The 22,939-nt window shown below is 45.3% G+C and overlaps 1 protein-coding gene across 5 annotated transcripts in view; it reads right to left on the minus strand.

The window, feature by feature from the left end:
- The window catches only part of CRY1 (cryptochrome circadian regulator 1), a 66,096-nt gene that overhangs the window by 5,524 nt on the left and 37,633 nt on the right, over positions 1 to 22,939 (minus strand). For 2 of the 5 annotated variants that reach the window (XM_074271491.1, XM_074271495.1), the window contains exons 3-13: positions 21,337 to 21,479; positions 19,693 to 19,877; positions 16,783 to 16,871; positions 16,046 to 16,186; positions 15,644 to 15,955; positions 12,900 to 13,051; positions 12,525 to 12,727; positions 12,329 to 12,424; positions 11,699 to 11,788; positions 9,933 to 10,004; positions 8,222 to 9,858 (exon numbers count right to left, since the gene is read on the minus strand). In XM_074271491.1, the coding sequence (XP_074127592.1) occupies positions 9,767 to 9,858; positions 9,933 to 10,004; positions 11,699 to 11,788; positions 12,329 to 12,424; positions 12,525 to 12,727; positions 12,900 to 13,051; positions 15,644 to 15,955; positions 16,046 to 16,186; positions 16,783 to 16,871; positions 19,693 to 19,877; positions 21,337 to 21,479 (1,575 nt within the window). In that variant the 3' untranslated portion in view covers positions 8,222 to 9,766. Of the gene's footprint in view, positions 1 to 8,221; positions 9,859 to 9,932; positions 10,005 to 11,698; positions 11,789 to 12,328; positions 12,425 to 12,524; positions 12,728 to 12,899; positions 13,052 to 15,643; positions 15,956 to 16,045; positions 16,187 to 16,782; positions 16,872 to 19,692; positions 19,878 to 21,336; positions 21,480 to 22,939 lie in introns of those variants that run through there. The other 3 variants (XM_074271493.1, XM_074271492.1, XM_074271494.1) reach the window with 3 other exon arrangements.

The raw sequence follows: 22,939 nt of genomic DNA on the forward strand, positions 1-22,939 counted from the left end.
CACAAGAGGGCAGAGACTAAATTGTCACCTGTGGGGAAGGGACTGAGGAAACGGGCCCAGAAAGAAGTGACGGTACATGGGATATAGATGGCCCAAGCAATAGTGCCGAGGCTTTGGCTAAGGCCGGAAGGACTCAGGTAGTACCAGGGGCAGAATGAGGAGGTGCCTTCGATGAGCCTGGACAGAAAGTGGAGGGACCATGAGAGCCGGCACTGGGGAGCCAGTGCAGAATAAGACCCCAACATAGTGAGATTACTACAGGATGGAGGCAGGCGAACCAGGATGGCGCAGTAGGAGTGGAGATGAGGGAAGAAACACAGCAATTATAAGAGAGGTTGGATCCTGGCTAAACAAATCATGGTAAGTGAAGATAATGGAATGTTATTGCACTGCAGAAACCTGGGCAATGGACGGTAGCTAATTTGCATTATGAAAAGGATTTCTAGTCAGTCAACAATGCTGCTTCCTGAGTTTTCCACCTGGAGCCAAGCTCACGAGGAGAGGTAGAAAGAAAGCCTGGGGTTCTCGACTGTTCTGAGAAATGAGTCTCTTTCTAAAATAAAAAGGTATGTTCCTTCCATACAATGCAATTATAACACGATTAGTGTTTGTAGCCTGGGATGACATGAGGAAGAAAGTGATTCTGAATTCAGTGTAGGGCTTTAAACACATCTACACGGAACTGAAACAGTCAGTCCTGTTTGTGGTAAGTATTCAGCAAAGAGAAGGCTCTGCAATAGGAGCTTTAATCATCACCAGAATTAATTTGTAGAACTATTCACAATACATCTAGAACTGTCCTTGGGATAATCACCAGAATATACTTTTTCCTCCCCACCCTGTCTTTGATCCCTTCTTTCCACTCCTTTGTACTAAACCCAGGCTCTCATCCTCCTGGAGGTCCCACACTAGTTGCTGCTCCCTTTGCTCCCCTCTGAATTCTCAGCATTCTTCTTGGGGAGCCCCAAGTGTCCCTATGTCTTCTATCTTCTGCAAAACCAAGCCCTCCCTCTGTTCTTGATCTCCTCTCCTGCCTCCTGCTGCTCTCCTTCAGCATCCCTCACCTGCACAGCTATAGCCGGCTAATCGTGGATAGTGCTGTTCTGGGTGAGGGATCAGAGGCCAGGCTTGGCGAGAATTAAGGAGGGTGGGCAGAAGGAGAAAGGAAGCGCCTAATGCAGGCCCTCTTACCCTGACAAGGGAGCAGACACGCTGGATGGCTGAGCAGGGATGGAGGGATGGGAGAAGTGCGAGGGTGGGGATGATAAAAGGGGCCATCTGCTGGAGAGACCGGTGCTCTGGCAAGGAGAAAGGTCACCTTTATGTGGGGCGGGTGAAGGAGATGGCGGGAAAGTGAAATAATTGAGGGATCCAGGAGAGTCAGCAGCAGTGGCAAGGGAGCCACGAGCCCACTGCCACAGAAGCCAGAGGAGACGGCAATGTCAGGAAGTGGGGGCTCAGACTGGAAGCTGGATTGTAAGGACGCAGCACATGAGGGCTGCAAAGGGCCTCGGGTCTAACTGTCCTGCTCCCAATGTCTGTAAGCCATCTGCCAGGCTACCTCCAGCCCACAGTAACAGGGAGCTCACTGCTCCCTAGTGGAACCCCTTTGTTTTTTCCTTAGCTTGTGACAAAAACTTGTCTTCCTCTTATTTCCATTCATCCTCTCAAATGCAGAATTAGCTACCTAGCTCCCAAATTAGGCTGGGAGCTCAGAGATTGGTTAGGTTAGGCATTCAAACTCCCTCTCTCAAAGAACCTCTCTCCCACTCCTAGATGAACATGCTCAGAGTTAAATGATCTGCCCACGGCCACGTGGCTAGTAGGAACAATGTGAGAGACCTGAACACAGGTCTTCCTGATCCTCAATCCAACACACTATTCACTAATAATGCCACCTATTTTCCCAAATTAGGACGTGAAACTGATTTAAATCACTAAGAAACAGCACAAATCTCTCTACATTTTTTCCCCAGAAGTAAGACAGTGCCAGAAACATGCAAAGCCTGATCTTCTGTGGGTTCTCCCTTAAAAATATCTCTAGTTGCCAGGAAAAATAGAAAACCATGTAGCAGAAAGATCCAGACTAGATTTCACACCCTATATCACAGGAAGCTGCAGATGGATGTAAAGGAGACCTAAATGTAAAAGCAGCAGCAAAAACAAATTAGAGAAGATTCGCGAGTACTGATAAGGGACAATTTTGCCCAAACAAGGCACTAGAATAGCCAAGAAAGTTAAAGTGGCCACTTTTGACAACATGATCGAAAAGCTTTTGTATGAAATCCAAGTGGTTAGAATTTGGGAGAAAGTCTCAAGTCTGCTTCCAAAGTCCCCGTCCACTAATATTACAATCAAAAGTAACACTACATTACAATCAAAGTAACCACTGTAGAAAGGACTTAAAATTACAACCCATTTTTATTTTATTCTTTGCAGCCCACAGAGTGCCAGCTTTGGTGCATACACAACTTAAGTCCTGACATACAGGGAAATCCAAGATTAAGAAAACAATATTTTATAAACTATGAAACAGGCCTGGGCGACGTCTTACTTGGGGCAGATCACTCAGCTGATAAGCAGCAGCCAGACCTTATCATCAGCTCATTTTGCTCCAAATCTAGGGGGATATCGTCATATCATGCTAATAAGTCCAATAATATTTAAGGCTAAATTTAGAAAAAAGCAAACTTCTCATCATAAGCAAAACGGACCTTTAACTCGTCAAAGGAGGCGGGAAGGGCGTATAGAGCCACTCTATTCCAGTTTTGGGAGGGTCACTTGGGAGACTTTTTACAGGCTGTAACAAGAGCAAGAGTGGAGATTAATTTTTCTGTGAAGCGCGTGCAAAGGATTCATCCTGTAAAGAGGGAGATGTCCGGGAACGCTTCCTAACGGGCCCAAAGCGGAACGGGGGCTCCCTCGGGATCGGCGGTCTCTCACCCAGACTGAGTGACCTTGTTACCAATGGCAAAGACGGGGAAACACTGTGGAGACCCCATGTGCCAGACATTGACCCAAGCCTGATTAAAATGGAAATAAATGAAAATTAAAAGAAACATAATTTTTTTGTGGCTTTTTAAGTCAATGAGTGACCAGAAGGGATGGATTCTATTTGATAGCACGATGCTGTCCAATCCCTTCTTTTCACAAGTAAGGAAACTGAGGCCCGAGGGTAAATGACTGGCTCAAGGTCATTCAGGCTCCTCCTCGGGGGACATCTGGTTCAAAATCCAGGTAGGGAAGCGGAGGCCCATCAGAACAAGGAGCACAGCTGCGATTCCGGATTTGAGGCTGGCAGGGACCAGAGTTAAGTGACTTGCTCAGTGACACGGGAGTACGTGGCAAAGCAGCATTTGAACCCAGCTCCCTGGATTCCGGCCAGTGCTTTCCCTGTTGCCTCCCTTCCGGTTCTGGGGACCCCGCCCAAAGCCCCCTGAAGTTTTATGGGACGTGGCGGAGGCTCTAAAACGTGCCCCGGCCCCCTAATGCCTTATAAGGCTCGCAGGGTCCGAGGGCTCCGGCGCCACGGGGCTGCCCTGGCCCACCCCGGGTGAGCCGGAGCAGTCGGCGGGAAGGAGGCAGCGTTCCCCGAGAACCTCACCTGCCCGGGGCGGCAGCGGGTAAGAGACACCTCCAGCTCCGAACTCAGACAGCGGAGACTGGCGCCTCTCTTCCGGGAAGCTCTCCGACCTTCACGAAGGTCCCGCCTCAACCTATCACGACTCAGCGTAGCCTGGCCTCAGCCTATCAGGGCCCAGCGTAACCTCATCTCAGCCTATCACAGCCAGCATCGCTTCATCTTAGCCTATCACAACTCAGACTAGCTTTTCCCGGCCTAGTACAATTGTGATTTTTATCATAACTCCGCCTCCTCCTCCTTAATCTAGCCTATCAACATAGCTGAATAGAACCCGGCATAACTTCATCCCAGCCTATCATAGCTTGGCTTGTGCATTTCGGGGCGGGAAATATAATACGTCCTTTCTGGACTGTTCCAAATACTTCTACAGATGGGGGAGTGCCTCGGGAAAAAGGACCGGACCGTACCAACCACATCTAATCCCATTTCAAACTAAACGGTGGCTAAGCTCCGCAGATGGGCCACGTTGGATAGGCCACAGGTTCAAGTCCTGCCTCAGACACTTACTGACACCATGACCCCGATCACGTCATTGAAATTTTCAATACTGGACAACTCTCCTAAGTATGCAAATTGCAGCATATTTACTACTTCCCATCGGTTGTACCCAATCAATCCATCGGTCAATCAGTCAATTAAGGGCTGGAGAAAGATACAAAAATCTGATGGGTTCCTGCTCTAGGGCACTATGTGGTGGGCTGTCCCCCTCCTCCCCCTCCCCCCCCCCGTGTGGCCTGGGGGGACCGTGTGTGGATGGGGACCTCTGAGGCCCCCCTCCAAGCGACTTTAATCCTTGCCCTGCTCTCCTGGCCTCGGAGGGACGGGGCTGGGCTCCCTATGGCTGCCCCCTGCAGGGAGACAGGGGAGAGGAGAGGCCCCGGGACGCGGTGGCCGAGCGCCGCGCGCCATCTTGAACATTTCCATTCACAGGGGCACACTGATTTCATGTGGCGCCCTCTGATAGCGGCCCAAGGCCTTGGGTGCCAACCACCCCACTTCCTGCCCCGCCTGAGTCCCCGCGCCATGGCTCGCCCGCGCGGACCACCTGGGGGAGGGGACTGGGGAGGGATGGGGGGGGCTGGAGTTGGGCCGCCCTGAAACACCTCGGCTCATGGGCTCCTGGTAGCTTGTGTGAGTTACAGACGCTGCATTCTCGTACTATACAGCTATGTCTGGACCTTGTCTCCCCATGTAGGAACTTAATGATTTAACATTTAAATAAAATCACGCTCCAGGAAGATTGGCCGGGTAGGGCCCGAGTCTGGAAGACTCAGAGTCACTTACTAGCACGTGATCCTGGACAGCCACTTGGCCAGTCTGCCTCAGTTTCACCAACTGTAAAATGGGGAGAATAACAGCACCTCCCTTTAAGGATCGCTTGAGAGAGCTCTGAAAAGTACTTAGCGCAGCACCTGATAGGTACGGTATCAATGTTAGCTATTACCAGCTATTACAGGAATCTTCCAAATAGGCAAGATTCCTGCTCCCTAAAGTTTTGTCCGTGCATCGTTTAATATTTGACGGGAAGACCAGGGCCAGGGAAATGACCAATTAGCCAGCAGGAGCTCCTGCCAGTCATAACCAACCGGAACCCGGGTATCCAAGACTTTTAAAACAACAAAATGCTCTTTTCTAAATGTATTTCCCATAACTTTTTTAGGAACGCAAGGCTGGCAAAATACGAACTATGGAAAGTAGAAAGAGGTAGCATTTTCCCCAACGTAACTGGTGACCGATAAAGGTTAGTATGGTATGGTTTGGGTGCCTCAATGCAGATTATGGTTTTATTAAAATTCGTGGCTCATTTAAATATACCAAACATTAAAATTAAAGTCTGTGTTCTCCATAAATCTCCAACAAGAAGGATCAACACGGGACTTAGAACAGACTGTGCATAGCAAATTCCTACCATACTTAAGAGTTGGGAAAGAACCACAGGATTATTGTCTGTATCCACCTGTCTGTCTATCTCTTTAGCTATGTCTGTCTGTCTGTCCACCCACTGAGACAGAGAATGGGGCTGGGGAGAGAAGAAAGAGGCAGAGGCGGAAGGAGATGGTATTTATCGCTCTCTCAAATCATGACCCTCACTGATATCACCTTCGAAGAAGTCAAACAGAAATCACTCGAAGACTTCCCTTGATAAAGAAGTTCCCACGGTAAGTAACATTCTGTTTTTGAACAGCTTTGTTAGGAAGATTTTTTTTCCCGTGGTTTCCCTCTATGCCATTCTATGTAGCTCTTTGAGGATTCCAGCTTTTTCACCCAACCTATTAGCTGTTCTTCCCCGTGTGCTGTCATCTGATAATGTCCTACATGTATTCTCCGTGTTTTCACCAGTCAGAATGATGAAGGGATTGTACTTCCTCCCCAAGTTGCCACTGATCCGCTCCTCTGAGGTCTGGTTGATCATTGTGAATCTACCTTAATCTATTATCCATCCATCTCTCTTCATCTTGTTGACAAGGAGATTCTGAGAGAATCTGTTAATACCTCAGTGAATATTATACTTATTAAGTTTCCCTTTGCAAATGAGGAGAGAGTGGTGCAATGGAGAAAACACTGGGCTGGAATCAAATTCTGCCTCAGACACCGACTGTGTGACCCTGGGCAAATCACTTAGTCCTATTTCCCTCTCTTTTCTCATTTGTAAAATAGGGAAAATAATTGCATGTCCCTCTCAGGAGTGTTATGAAGATCAAAGAGATATTTGCAGTCACTTAATCCTGTTTCCCTCTCTTTCCTCATTTGTAAGATAGGGAAATTGCATGTCCCTCTCATGGTAGTTGTGAAGATCAAAGAGATATTTGCAGTCAATCACTTCTCTTTCCTCATTTGTAAAATAGGGAAAATAATTGCATGTCCCTCTCAGGATTGTTGTGAAGATCAAAGAGATATTTGCAGTCACTTAATCTTGTTTCCTTCTCTTTCCTCATTTGTAAAATGGGGAAAGTAATTGCATGTCCCTCTCAGGGTGGTTGTGAAGATCAAAGACATATTTGCTTAGCACAGTGCCTGGTATACAGCAGGTGCTATATAGATGCTTCTTCCCTTTATTCCCTCTTTAAGTCTATAAAAAAACAATCAAGTGACTTTAAGTTGGTATGAATTTTCATGGTGAACATTTTCCTCCCTAAGTATCCCTTTAATGATTCTTTTAAAAATTGTGCAGGAAATTGACTTCAATCTGATTGATTGGCAGATAGTTTGAAATACCCACCTTTTCAGACCTTTTAAAAACTGACTCACATTTGTTTTGTCCATTGTCCACTGTCATTTCTTAAAGAGTTTTTGCACTGCTCTCTCTCTCTCTTCACAGAATACTCGGACAGCACTATGGAAGGGCAGGGCTGGAACAGGTCTCAAAGGGAAATCAGAACATGTTTGTAAACTGCAAGGAAGCAGCCAGGAAAGATGGCAGTGAAGGAAAGATTACTGCCACAAACTCCTGAATGAAGGAGATAGGAAGGAATGGTACTTGGGCACAAAAGACTGCTCCGCTTTGTTTGTCAAAAAGATGGGTGATGTTCATTCATACTTTATTTTTTAAAGAAAAATTTTTGATCTTTGTAGAGATATGAGAATGAAGTCATAATAGCAACAAACATCTTTTAAAAAAAATCAACCTATTTTCACATTAGTCATGTTGTGAAATTCAGAACAAAAAAGGGAAAAAACATGAGGGAAAAAAAGTGAAAATCGTCTGCTTCGATGTGCATTCAGACTCCATAATGCTTTGTCTTGTGGATAGCATTGTCCATCATGAACCTTTTGGAATTTCTCAGACCACTGCATTGCTGAGAGGGGCAAAGTCTTTCAAGGTTGCCTGTCACAGTGTTGTTGTTGGGCAATGATCATTTTCCAGGAAGAGACTCCAGAGAGGCTTTTGAGGTTTGTTGGAAAGTTAGCAAAGCTCAAGGTGGACGTCCTCAGTCCTCTAAGTCATTTGCTGAAAGGATCTGGCAGCAGAGATGCTAGAAATGTCTCAATGAAGGATAACATAAAGACCCCCAAACTGGCAATATCCTGTTCCTTCTGCTCAGAGATCTGGCTCCCAAGCCTTTTCACCTTTTTACTCCCCCTGGCTCCTGAAGCAAGCTACAGGGCCACCACCAGAAGAGCAGAGAAGGGAGAACCAGAATGTGGACAAAAAGGCAGAGGCCATAAAAATTATCGGCTGTTCAAACGCTAGCTCCCTAGTGAAAAATTCCAAGTGCGTATCAGGTAAGCAGCTCCAAAATCTGAGCAGTCACCCTTCCCTCAAGAGGGCTTATAAAGGCATTTGAATAAAGAAGCCACAAATGAGTGGAAAACCCAATTAGAACAGCAAGTCTTAAGAAACTGCTTTTCACCAAATAAAAGTGACAAGATCAACAAATGAGGGCAGCAGCCAATGACTACTGCAGGGGCCGGGAGAAAGGAAAGAAAAATTATTGCTTTAGAGACCAAATTGAAGAGTTTTAGTGACGACAAAGCAATGGAAGCAGTGTTCATGGAGAACTTGGCTTTGGTCTCACTGATTACCACTGTGTGGCACCTCTCCCAGAAACCCCAAACAACAACTCACAAACATGGGGCTTTGTATTTACACTTTATTGACAAGGCCACTTGAGCGGTAAACAAAAAATAGAGATATAAGGGAAAGGGGACATATAAATGACGTTTCACACAAATATGGCTACATATCAGAGCCCATGAAGTTTTCAAAGAGACACAGCTATGTTTGGAAGCGCTCTACCCAACAACTATGGTTACATACATTTTCTAAATTTTATATTATCAAAGTATGCAAAGTTGGATCGTACAATGAGGTCAAGAAAACTGTGCCTCAAAATGTTAACAAAATCATATCAGAAAATCAGAACATCTTCATGTTTTCCTCCACATCTGCTGGAAACTCTCAATTTTACAGCAGTTACAGCTTTGACTTTTTCCACACATGAAAGATTATCAAAAATATATTGAGAAGTCTAGCACTAATCATGAATATTTTCTATTTACATTAAACAATTTCATTACCAAGTACTTATATACAAATTACCATTTGTCCTTTGTGAAATTCAATAAAAAGTTAAAAATCAGAGAAATGCCATTAGAAATAACGCATCTCAAAAATGTAACTGGTTTCCATCAAGAAAAAACATTTCGAAATAACTTATTGAAAGGGAATATTATTTTCGACTCCAATTTCACTGCAACAGCATTTCTTTCTGAATGGAGGGGAGCAAAACCACAAAGCAAAAATTCTGATTACAAGAAATCCATCAGAAATATTGATATTTTCTTTTCATCTCCAACTATCACCTGGGCCCTCTGCTGGCGAGGTCTTGCAGCAACTCCAAAATCTGAGCAATCACCCTTCCCTTAAGAGCTTATAAATCCATTTGAATAAAGAAGTCAAGAATGAGTGGAAAACTCAATTAGAACAGCAAGACTTAAGGAACTGCTTGACATCAAATAAAGTGACAAGATCAATGACTGTTCTAGAGGCCGGGAGAAAGGAAAAAAAGCTTTTTGCTTTAGAGACCAAATTCAAAGAGTTCCGTGCACTTTTATGGCTAGCTTCAAGTCGTACATAATTAAATACATCTTGTTTACAAGAAGTCTACCTGGCCTCTTTGAGTCACCTGAACTCCCCTTGAAGCCTCAGAGAAAGGGCATGGGGGAAGGCAGCTTTGGGGTGGGATGTGGGGTGGCTGGCTCTGCTGCTTCAGACAAAGGCCGGCACCCCACCTCCTTACCCAGCCCCATTCATTTCCAAACTTGAATGGACCTCTGCCTCTAAAGTGACGGAATGAATGAAGGAATCTAGAAAAAACCGAAGGTGAGGGTAAGTGCTTCTAGACAGGAGCCTGGGACAGCCCTGCCATTTTACATAGTCACACAGTCAGGGAAATGGGATGTTTGATCATCGTTTTGACATTTACTTTCACCAGAAAGTCAGGGCCCACAAGCTCCCTGCTTCGTCCAACATCAGACCATACAGTCTCCTCTCCAATTTCGTGATTCAGTCTGTGGCTCTGCCCTTTCGTGGAGGCACAGTAACAAGTCTGTGGGGCTAGTTTGTTTTTTGTTGTTTTTTTTTTCCACACCAGAAGAGAGGAGGTCCTAGGGCAGAGACTCCTAGTTCACGCTCTGTCGCTGCATTTTGGGGCCAATGCTTTGAGTCTCCTCCTCTTGCCTAGGCCGCTTCCCGCCACTGAGGGAGCTTCTTCCTATATATTTAGAAATGTAAATTTAGGACAGAAAAGGCAAAGAGAACATTACGCTCATTCTGCTTGCTTCTTACCTTGCTTTAACATGTAAGCCTGCTGACTGTCTTCATGAGAATAATGTGAAATCCCACTCCCCTGAGAGTAACCTAGTTGTATTTGAAAAACAAGAGACATTACTTGAGCTAAAGGACTCATTTTACTTCCTGGCTACCAGGTTCCTTATGAGACAGAATTAAAATCCAAACCAACAGAAATGTATTTATCCAAATGTTGGAAACATTCCAATTTGGCCCATAACCAGTGTTCAACCAGAGAAACATGAAGGACATATTTTCTCATCCGATAAATAACAGAAAGGAGAAATCCACCACCAGTGTGGGAGGAGATGAGGCAACCATTTTCCTCCATTTATGGGTGACAAGTGTGTAAATACACCTCCTGTCACTCCCTCAATTTAATCTATTTTATTTTTGCAGTCCTAAAATATTCATTTGATTTCAGAAGAAATGTTGGAAGTTTTCTTGATGTACTGAACTTCTTTAGACAATATATAAGAATTCTTCACAATGCTTTCTCTATAAACATTTTGGTTATTTGTCTGACAAAAGAAATCTCCTTAGTTTTACAGGTACAGGCAAATAGCCTCCTCTGGGAAACACTGACAATAAACGTTTTCTACATATACGTCACCTCTGAAAAGGTTCTGAGCTAAAAGGTTCCTTAGCCCACGATGTTTTGGCACAAGGGTGCCTTAAAACACCCAAGGTTTTGGACATTCCTCTTCTAATCGGGAAAAAAAGAGAATGTATAGTAATAAGCCATCTGCAAACTGTACAAATTTAACACATGGGATGGAGGCTGGAAATGCTCCACAGTCAATTAAAATCTAAGAAGAAAGAACGCAGAAAATCTTTTCAAAGATCTGCCTGCTAGGAAAAACCATCACCAACAAGGGGCAGAAGAGAACACACACAATAGAGGAACCTCTAATTTCGATCACATCAAATTAAGAAGGCTGTGCATGAACAAACCCAATGTATCAGCTGGGAAAAAAAAATCTCATCAAATGTTAGATAGCCAAAACACCCTGTGAACTGCCACATCTGTGGCCCAGAACTGGTGGCTAATGGAGGAGGTAAGGAACAGACACAATTTTCAAAAGAAATGCAGAAAACTGTATGAAAAATGCTGCAGATGACAAATGGAAGAGAAACACAAAGGAAAATAAGCAAGGTTCCTTGGGAGAGGAAGCACTGGAAAGGCGGGCTCTGGGGGCTCAGCAAGGAACGTTCTGGGAAATTCAGCTAGAAAAGAGCTGAAGAGGTAGCACTTCAGTGCTCCCAGTGCTCCTTCGGGGAGGCACGTACTTGGGGAAACTCAAAGGTGGGTGAAAAGGTTTTGTTTCTACTGCTTTTGGGAGTAGCAAAGAGCCAGAAATATGTCCGTCAGGGAGCAGATGACCTAGTATGTAATTTTTGCATTGTGAGAAACAATGCAATGAGGAATTCAGAGAAGTTTATGCAGATGTTAATGACTACAGTGATGCAGAAGGAAGGGAGCGGATGCAACATCAGAACATACACAAGACCACAATAACATAAATAAAACAACATGGAAATCACGTATTGGCCTTTGGAAGACAAGAGCCGGTTGCGGGCAGGTGGATGGCCTGCTCAGCAGGAGAGTGCTGAATCTCTGGTTTTGCTTTTTTCTGGCCCTGGCTCACAGATCAGCCCTGCCCTCCCTATTTGGGGCACTCTCATGTGCGCTTCCCAGAGAGCTAAAGCTCTGGGTCAAGGTCAGGAAAGTCTGACACATTCAAAGGTATTCTGTGAAATACCTGGTTGCTGAATGCCGCTGGCTCCTGCAGGGGGCTCTGGGAGGGCACAGGACTGAAGTATCTGACCATCGCTGGCACCCACTGGGGCTCCTGGGGACCAAAACACCAGATTCTTAGAAGGATACTTAGTTTTTTAAGGAGCATCTACCATTCTTTCACCATAGCATGCAAACGTTTGTTTGGAAAACAAAAGAAAGACTATGTTTATTCTCTATTTCGAACTTTGTTCTAAAAGACATTTGTTTTTGTATGCTACAGATAATAAAACTGAACATTCTAACTCTACAAAATAGGCATCCCTCACAGGCAGTTTGGCTCTTTGATTTTAACGTTGAATAGAAATTCATGACATTATCACATCATGGAAATGCTTTCCAACTTCCATCTGCACTTCCATCCCATCCACCTAAGCTAAACTCTAGAAGGTCATTTCTATGGGTTTGATCAATGACCAAAAACAGCCACAGAAGGCCGTCACCAGCACCAAGGCCCATGGTCTTTCCCTAAGGATTAAGGATGTGGACCTGATCCCTGCCTGAAGAAGGCCCTTTTAACCTGTGGATTCTCCCTTTCAGTCAGCATTCTGACCGGTACCCTTTTGGGGGCCCTGATGACGGAAGATGTGCATACCTCCGCCGCTGCTACAAGCAGGAATGTTTTCTCCAGATGCGTAGCCCATGAGGCCCCCATTCCCATTTGGGTTGGAGGGCACAGAAGCAAGAAGGCCTGTAGGGGATGGGGAAAAGGGAATAATGCCCGTTAAAATGTGATTCACATCTGAGTAGAGGACAAATGTCCAGCTGTGGCCGGACAACTATGGACTTACCCAGTCCTCGATAGCGTGACAGCTGCTGATAGATCTGCTTCATCCTCTCGATGTTCAGACGACTCGCCTCGGCGTGATTTACCATTGGTTTAGGGTAGTTGACGCCTATCAAGCACTTTGCCACCTTCTGGATACCCTCTGGAGCGTTCCAGGGATCATAGATATATTTTGCGGGGAAGCCTCTCAGGACAGGCAGGTAGCGTCTTTTGGTGAGAATAAAGGAGAGAAGGGATGTGAATGAAGGGCTCCAAGGCTGAAGCCTCCATTTTCCCAGAGAGCCTGGGCCATGGACCAGCTTAACTGAACACAGAGGGCCTGCTTGCAGCTGGTGAGCCCTCCCAGGCAGGCTTTCCCGGGGTCGGTTCTGCCAGTTACCTGATATAGTCTCCATTGGGATCGGTTCTCCTACCAAAGCCGACAGGACAATAGCAGTGGAAAAACTGCTGGAAAAAGGAGCTACATGACAGCCACATCCAGCTCCCCGCATTGATACTCCAGTCGGCATCCAGCAGCAGCTCTTCAAAGACCTTCAGAAACAAGAGCAGTCCATGAGGTGAGCCCTGGCACCCCCACGTAGCAGGTGAGTGAGCAACCTAAAAATCAGTCGCCTTCTCTGTTCCTGGGAAAGGGGAAGGGAGGCTGACTCCTTGATAACTGGAGGGAGAGCAGTCCCAGTGCCCAGGGACTCACAAACAAAACTGGCCTCCCCAGGATGACCGCACCAGGGCCCAGTCATGTCTCCATGATTTCAGGAGATAGATACTGCCTCAAAGAGAAACGATTTCTAATGATCAAGGGAGTAACAGGGCCCTCTGTCTAATCCCTGCCCCAGGACTCACACCTCCTCACCATCCTGCCCTCCACATCGGCTCCTGTCTACTGCTCCCCCGCCCCAACGGAGGCGCTTTGGGGTGCGGCCATCACCCCTAGTTGGCTCTGCTGCTTATTATCTCCACACAAAAGGAAGGTGACCAGTGTGAGTTCTGTGCTCTTTAGGAACATGGAAAAGCAAAGGACCCTCCTTTGGTCCTTCCCTCATACCCTTCCAACTCTCCAACTCTGCCCTCTCCTTCCCCTTCTGCCCACCTGTCTCTCTCACACACACCCACATTAATATACATCACACACTCACACTAATACACACACACACACACACACACACACACACATTCTTTATAGCGGCAGAATTTATAAGCACAGTCCTTGACAACTTGGTCACTGTCACTGTAGTTGTGGCTGTTTGCCTGGCTCAATGGCGGGCACTCAAAATTTCCTGAAGTCTTGCCAAATGCATTTGATTTCCTCTGACTTAGGATTGTCAGGAGCCTGACTGGGAGGCACAGGACGTTTCTTGGGATACCCACGGGAACAAGAGGGAGACTGTGGGCAGGACACAGCCACAAGGGGAACAGCCCAGGCCTTGGGAGTGAGCAAACCCCTCCCAGGGAATGAATCACTTTGCTTTAAGCCTCAATTTCCTCATCTGTAAAATGAAAACAAAGAAAACTCACAGCACCTACCTTTTAGGATGAAGGAACTTCATGAGTGTTAAAATTTTATATTGGTGAATTGTGCTTTTTCAAAACAAGTAGTGCTGGCTGACGGGCACCTTCTCTCTGCCAACCACCGCGCTCACCGCCGCCCAAGTACCATCTCATAATAGAAATGAGTCAGCTGGAGCGTGTGACCCCGAACCCCACCTCAGGCACTGACTTGCTTATCAGATTTTCAAGTGAGCAAACACTGAGAGGAATGCCACGAGAAATATGATGAAACTGGGGATGTGAGAGCTCACAGCGGGTCTGAACAAGGCTCCAAACAGCAGCATACACGTAAGACCAAAACCAATCTGAATGTTACTGCTCTGATACAGAAGGGGAGGCTGGCCTTAGGCGGGGTTCATATGAAAAATACTGGGGTCTTATAAGCTTAATGGACTGGGGGGGGCATTAATCCTGGAGAACCTTTGGGACAGCAGCAGGGGGCGGCACATTTGCCTTTCCATGCCCAAGGGGCTATTTTGTGGAATGGTGATCAGAAGAGTGGGGCAGAAGGAATGCTTAGGGCTGTCTCCAAGGAGAATGGGCTTCCCCATGAAATAGGGATGTCCCAGTAGCTGCCCCATGGATGTGAAGAGGGGTGGTCCTGGCCAGCTAAACTTGGAGATTCCTGCCCATCAAAGGTTCCCGATTTCTAGAACTGGGCAGTTTCTAAAAGGGGCCACTGTTCATTGTGCTTTAGATGGCAGCAGTCAGGACCCTGAGACCGGAGAGTAAATGGGGCAGTTCTTTGCAGAGAATGGGCTTCAGTGGGACTCGGGTCCTTCCTCCGAAGCAGAGGCTCTGCCACCAGGCCCCTGGAGGGATGGGAACTATCCCGTAGGGCTGGCTGGTTGCCCCTGCAGGGAGGCCCTAGTTCCTCATGCTGAGTCTTCTGTCCTCCATGGGGAGAGATCAGATCTGACTAAACTGCAGGTCTGACAATGTTCCGCCTATTTAACAGATATCAATGGTTCCCTATTATTTCTGGGATCCAAAGAAAATGATTGCTGTAGGCTTCTACAGCCCTTTAGCTCCTTCTTACCTTTCCAGTTTTTCCACCAGCCTCATGTGTGCACACATACATGCACATAGCACACGCAATATGTACACACAGCACACATGTGCATATGCACACACACACACACATACACACACTCACACTTGGGAGATCAGTAATGCAGCTTCTTAGCTATTTGTTTTTGGAGCATGTCATATCTCCTGCCTCCTGGCTTTTTTCAGGCCCCCTCCCACAGGAAACCCATCTTGATTGTCTCTAATTCAGTGTGTGCAGTTGTGTGTATACAGAATGGGAGCAACTTGAGGGTAGCAACTGGGCTTCTGTCTTTCTTTCCAGCCCCGTGCTTCCCACTGTGCCCAGCCTCCTGTGGGTGCTTATTAATCAGTGCTCTCTGATTCTCAAGTCTCTATGATTCTGAGTCACTGGAGATTCTCACAACCTCAGCCCTAAGGACCTTATGGACCCACTCCCCATTAGGTGAGGACACTAAGATCCAGAGAGGGACACACAGCCCTGAGTCATCTGGCCTGGTGCCAGGGCTGTGCAGGGAGTGCGCCCACCTTCATGCCTTCCTCCCAGCTGATCCACAGGTCCCCTCGGGTAAGGAAGCAGGCAACCGCGTGTCTGGCCAAATGGTGAATCCAACCCTCCTGACGCAGCTGGGTCATGATGGCGTCGATCCACGGGAAGCCCGTCCTGCCTTCGGCCCACTTGGCCAGAGCCTCGGGGTTTCTATCCCAGGGAATCTGAACACAGATGGGGTTTCCTTCCATTTTATCAAAGCGTGGGTTGTTTGTGGCCGCCGTGTAGAAAAATTCACGCCACAAGAGCTGCCCATAGAGAGAAAGGGGAGGCGAGCTGTTCTTCTTTACCTGACAAGGAGAAAGCAGAGCATTATGGGCATCCAGGAAGTCTAGGAGCCGCGGCCGACTGGGTTCGGGCACCCGGAACCAGGATCCTACCTTCTTGTAAAGGTCAGTCAGCTTGAAGTAGAACAGCCGACACGACAGACAGCCGAAGCGCAGGTAAGGGCTGAGGCCGGTAGGGCTCGCGAGAAGGGAGTTTGCATTCATTCTTGGCCTTTCAAAATTGGCCACCCAAGCCTAAAGCCAGAGAAGTCTACAGTTAGTTGTTTTTCCTGCATGTTCTCTGACCCAGCTCTTTTTGGTGAACAATGGACAGAACTTATTCCATGCAATGTCCCTCTGATAGTGTTAGAAAGGAGATCAGGAAGCGAGAGGTTGGCGCCCCTGCTCCGGCCGTCTCGTGGGCTCAGCCATGGGAAGGAAGAGCCAACCACAGGGGGCCGAGGTCTCTCCACAACACGGTCGTGTCTGAGGAGGTCCTGGTGAGGAAGCAAACAGGGGGCCGGGCTTCCTCTGTGCAGAGGGCATCACTTGGCCCACATCAGGAGTGGTGTCCCAAGCAGCGGCACAGGGTTGTGCTCCCCTCAGGAAGGGGACCTAGGAAGTGTGAGGATAGGCCGCCTGTCCAGCAGCAACCAAAGCAGTCCAGAGCCCAGCGCTCAGCCAGGCGCCTTCTTGCCCCATCAGGTTCGACCTGTCTTAGCACTCTCTGCTCAAATTATCGGAACCCGGAATGTAGTTCCTGCAATGCCCCTGACACTATTACTTTTAAAGGGAGCGGGAGAAATCATTTCTATAGTGCTAGCTTGGCAAGGGGGCAGAGATGAGCATACTTTTCTTTCCAGATGCCTCTCCAAGCGCGTGAGGGCTTCCGTCTCTCCTCCCGGCCACACCGCAGAAGGTAAGCCATCAGTATCAAAGCCTGTGGAAACAGAAAAGATGGCTTTCAGTCAGGGGGAAAGCCAGAGAAATACAGTAGGTACTTAGCTAGTGTTAAAAGATGGATTAATGCAGTGGTCCTCAAACTTTTTAAATAGGGGCCAGTTCACAGTCCCTCAGACTGTGGGAGGCCGGACTATAGTAAAAACAAAAGCTCACACTCTGTCTCGGCCCCTCAGCCCATTTGCCATAACCAGGGGGGGCTGCATAAACGTCCTCAGCATGCCGCATCTGGCCCGCAGGCCATCGTTTAAGAACCTCTGGATTAATGTAACATCAGCAATTCTGTGAGTGTGAATAAAGCCATGCTTCTAAAATACTTTCATGTTTGAATCATGATTCTCACTACCACTGTGTACTATAAAACAAAAGAGATTGGGGCAGCTAGGTGGCGCAGTGGATAGAGCACCAGCCCTGAATTCAGGAGGACCCGAGTTCAAATCTGGTCTCAGACACTTCACACTTCCTGGCTGTGTGACCCTGGGCAAGTCACTTAACCCCAACCTCAAAAACAAAAAACAAACAAACAAAAAAACAAACAAACAAAAAAAAACACCAAAAGAGATTATTGTCTCTAGTGACATCTGGGGAAACTGAGGCTTAAGATTAAATGCCTGGGTTTACACAGACACTGTCAGATATGGGATCTGAATCCAAGTCTTCTACCATATTTACTCATGAGAAGTTGCTGAATAATGCCAAAGATTCCTTTCTTCTCTTCTCCCTCTATCCAATTTCATTTAGTGACCTCATGATCTCCCTGGGATTCAATGGTCATTTCTAGGTTGAAGTTTCTCAGATCGACTTTTCCAGCCCCTACCTCTCTCCTAAGCTCCAGCCTCACATCTCCAACTGAGATTACTGGATGAGTAAACCCCGAAAATCACTCTAATACTGGACTCAATGGGTCTTACCCTTTGGGGCCTTTGCTTTTCCCAATTTCCCTATTCCTGTTGAGGGCATCAACCTGCGTCACCCAGGATTGTCCCAATGTCACAAGGGGTCCTCCTTCACTCTTACCCCCTCACCCCACATCCCATCAGCTGCCACGCTCATCTCTTCTGGCTCCGAGGGGCCAGCCCCTGCCACCTCATGACCATACTCACCTGTGGGCCTCATCTGTCCACCCACTCCTTCCCCCATGCACCTGATTCTCCTCAAGCTCCAGTCTGACCCTCTGGCCAGTAAAATCCACAACTTCCCTATCACCTCCAGAATTCGGTATGAAATCCTCTGCTTGGCTTTCATTGGCCCCTGGTCCCTTATGCCCCTCCTTCCTTGTCCCCTGATCTGTGACCTGTTCCTGGCACCAGATACGCTGCCCCTGCCTCCGGGGGCCTTCACAGATGGTCCCCTTTGCCTGGAAAGCTCTGTCTCCTTGCCACTACCTCCCAGCTTCCCGGGCTGTCTTCAAGTCCCAGCTAAAACTCCGTCTTCTACAGACAATCTTCCCAGTTCCCTCTGAGAGGACGGCCCCCCAATCCTGCGTCCATCTCATCTGCACATGGCTGTTTATGCATCTTCTCCATCCTGGACAAGCTCCTGGAGGCCAGGCTCAGGCCTGGCACACAGAAGACACTTGAGTTACATTGGTACAGAAATTAGGGACAGGCTTGTTCTTGAGGCTTGCATCAGAAAGCTGCAGGATTGGATCCAGTATCACATGGCATATAAACGCAGACCTCTCTAACGACCAATCTGTTCGTTTTCGACTTTCATTTAGCACTTTTCTTTTTCCTTCCTCAGTAAATAGATTAAACGCTGGTATGGCAGAAGCTGAGTCCTGTGACTTATAGTCCCTCTTAAATTGAAGCTAGAATTGTAACAACTACTCACTGAAATGGGCATTTCCACATATGAAAGAGATGCATGAAGCTGCAATTCTCTCTTCTGGACAGTACTTAGCACATAGTAGGTGCTTAATATATACTGATTAATTGATTGGAGGATTGGTCTTTTCTTTTAAGTTTATAAATTCAACTTCCCAAGTGTCTGTGCTTTATTCTGTTCTTGGCATTAAAAAAAAAAAAGATGCATTAATGACCCTCTTTTCTTTCTCATTTTTTAATGCTCCATCCCTTCTCATCTTCGCTAATCACCCATTGTCAGAAAAAAGAAAAGAAGGAAAACAAAACTTTTGTAATCAAAGCCAATCACCACCATGGCCTCATCCTGGCCCCTAAGTCCAGAGGTAAACTCTGAGTTATAAATTCCTTCAACAAATCACAAAGGAGGGAAAAGGACCCACATGTGGAAAAATGTTTGCAGCAGCCTTTTTTTTTGTGGTGGCAAAGAATTGGAAAATGGAGTAGATGCCCATCAACTGGGGAATGGCTGAATAAGTTGTGATATATGAATGTTATGGAATATTATTGTTCTATCAAAATGATGAACAAGCTGATTTTAGAAAAGCCTGGAAATATTTACATGAATGGATGCTGAGTGAAACAAGCAGAACCAGGAATACATGGTACATAATAACAATGAGAATGTATGATGATGAACTATGAAAGGCTTGGTTCTTCTCAGTGTTTCAGTGATCCAAAGCAATCCCAATAGATTCTGGACAGAAAATGCCCTCTGCATCCAGAAAAAGAACTAAGGAGCCTGAATGTAAATCAATACATGCTAGGTTCACTTCTTTTTTTTCTATTTTTTCCTCCCTCCCATGGTTTTTCCATTTTGCAATGATTTTTCTTTTCCAAAATGATTTACAAAGCAATGCATGCAAAAATCAAATAACCAACTAATTAAATAAATAAATGGGGGGGGGGGGGAGAAGAGAAGAAATTACTTCAACACACCTAGCTCTTCCAGTGAGGGCACGCCATATTTTTCATCATGTTCATCTGAGAGGGGAGTAACACACTTGAGCATCACTTCAGGTGTTATCGTTTCTACTGGCGTTGCTAATGGCTCCATTTTGCTGATCAGAGTTTGGAACCTTTTATATGTCAGAGGTGGTTGTCCACCATTCAATTCTATGATCCTGTAGTATAAGAGGAAACAATATCTAGTATTAGTATTAAAAAATATGAAACTAATTCCTAATTAACTTTGCAACATCTCTAGTCAGAGGTAGGAAAATGAAATTCATTTATGATAGGTTAATAAAAATCCTTATAATGAAACTTAAATGTGATACTGTCTCACACATACACAGACATACACTCTCTGTCTCCGTCTCTCTCTCTCATTTGAAACACAAAGAGGGAATGGATGCTTTAGGACAGAGATGCCTTTGTGGAATGGGTGAGGAAATCTTCCTTCTGAGTCTATCCTGGTTCTCCATAACTTCTCCCCAAAAACATAAACTTAAATTTGTGTGTCCCTTTATAATCTCTTAGAATGTGTAAAGGGCTTCCATGTCTATCTGCAGACTTAGTCAGCTAATCTCACCATCATTCATGGTTTGGATTCTAATCTAAATGTAATATTTAGAAAGGTCTAGGATTGCTCTACCTTTGTCTAAATATATACACAATTACACATACAAGATATGAGAATAAAATGGTACAATAAAGCTCAGTACATTCCCTCTCTTTTTGCTGACATGAATGAGTTGAAATCAAGAGTAAAGCCTTCCTCCTGGGAAGCAAATTTAAAGTTCATTATCAAAGGTATCTTGAACTCTAATTGCAAATGAAGACATTTGGTAGGTCAAGACCATAATTATTTTCTGCTATAATTATTTTTTGCAAAGGCAAATAAATTACTTTGGTATAAAGTAAACCAACTGTAGACTGGTAAAGTAAAGGATTTATAATACTAATTTGTGAAAATGAGCATCTAACTAAAGGAACACCACTCTGCCTACAAAGACTACTAGGAATTATAAGATTTCTGCAATATATGTTATGTTATTCTGTACTTATTAATTCAAGAAATATCGGCAGGCTTACTATTATCAACCATGAATTGTAATGAATTATGTAAGGGAAAACAGACATATTACGTGACCTAAGGTACTGTCTGTCCCTCGAGGGCCACTTGAATTCATTAGAGTAAAACAACACAGTATAGACAAATACTCTGACTGGACAGGAAGGACTGATCACTGTGGGTCAGAATAAAGTGGTCAAGCACTGTTCTGTGACAATGGCCAGCAGACAGGTAACCATGACCCACCTGGAAAGCTGGCCTTGGTTACTTCCTCTCAGCCCAGCAGATTAAGAGTGCTGTTGCTGGGATAGCTGTGTGATAAGAAATTCCCAGAGCCAATTTTGATTCCTGATGATGGCCTTTTTTGGATGGGAAGGAAAGTGACGAATGGAGGAGGGGGTAGAGCATTCCCAACAGGGGGATAGTATAGGATGATCTAGGAAGATTTAAATCATACCCATATGTACACAGTACCTGGCAAACAGCAAGTGCTCACTAAATGCTTCTTTATTGTTTGTTAGCCCCCACATGAAAGCACGTTTTTAGGATCCTGACACAGAACTTACTTGTCAAGGTCATACAGAGTGTGTGAAATCCGCACGATGACTTCCACTCCTGCCTCACTGGCCAGTTTCTTAATAGCTGCATCTCGTTCCTTCCCAAAGGGTTCTGAATCATATTCAATGGAAAGCTTAGCAATGTTCCATTCCTAAAATAAAAGGATGTAGATCAGACAAACAGATATTAATAAATTATTTTCCTTCATTATAATAGTAAAAGAAATACAATCAGGTAAGATCCTTCTGTTAAGATACATTTTGAATACCATTAATTTGTATTGATTCATCCTTTAATTACTCTGTAGGTCTCTAAAAACTGCTCACATTTACAGCTTATTAAGGTTATCTTACGACCATCTCACAACAGTCAACAGGTGTATTACATGTTATGATATCTATGGAGTTAATGTTGTTCATGGCAATGTTATCTCTCGCAAACGTTTTATCTCAAAGAATACAGGGAAATGGGCTGGCTGGCTGAAAAGTCTAAATCTTAAGAGCGGCGCCTCCGCAGACATCCACAGGAGGCAAGAGAAGACCACAAGAAGGTGAAATCAGAAACTATATCCCAGGACCGGCGAGGGATTACTATTCCATTCAAGAATAACTTATCCTAGATGTCAAATGTATCACTTGATACTTGAATTTGAATAACTATATAACCAGGGCAATATCAGACATTTACATCAAGAATGAAATGAAGGGACCAGAGTGTGCATTCGTCATACACATATCCTTGAATTCAAGAAGTTTTAAGAGTTGATGTTTGGCCATGTATACATATATTGTATTTAATTTATACTTTAACATATTTAATATGTATTGGTCAACCCTGCCATCGGGGGTGGGGGGAGGAGGGGAAAAAATAGAACAAAAGGTTTGGCGATTGTCAACATTGTAAAATTATCCGTGCATATATCTGGTAAATAAAAACTATTAAAATAAAATTTAAAAAATAAAAAAAAATCTTTTTTGGGGAAAAAAAAAAAAGAGTTGAGGGAACATCAGAAGTTGGCGGGTTCCATTTCCAAGAACTCTCATAAATGGTTGCATGGTGGCTGTTGCACTAATTGAACATTTCTAATGACAGGGAACTCCCTCCCCTTTCCCCAAGAGGTCATTTAATTTCTGGGCAGATAAAATCATTAACAAGTCTTTCAGTCAAGTTTCTGAGAGGAAAATCACATCCTTCAGGATCTTTCTGAAGCAGATCTATTCTAAATCACAAGGAGCCAGAGGTACCAGGATAGCCATTTCCTCAAAAGACTGGGAGTTGGGTGTTTCTCTGACATGAGGAGTATATTCTGGCTGTCTTGTACTATCTTGTACTTCAGTACTTGTACTGGGATTAGGCTTTGGAGCAAATGTTCCATCTGGTGTGGGCAAGTGAATCCCCAGGTGTTTCCTAAAGCTTAAGACTGTCTCTATGTATATCTCTGACCTCATATACACATCAGAATTCACACACAGTTGAACAGCAGTAGAAGTAATGACTGTAGTGCTGATGCCTTCCCTCACTTTCACCCTGGGAACCCAGGGTTTGAAAGGACAAACTGAAGAGGTTCCCACCCCCAAAGCTGATTCTATTATTCCCTAAGTATTCATTAAA

Source organism: Sminthopsis crassicaudata, chromosome 5 (genome assembly GCF_048593235.1).
Source record: "Sminthopsis crassicaudata isolate SCR6 chromosome 5, ASM4859323v1, whole genome shotgun sequence".
Lineage (NCBI taxonomy): Eukaryota > Metazoa > Chordata > Mammalia > Dasyuromorphia > Dasyuridae > Sminthopsis > Sminthopsis crassicaudata.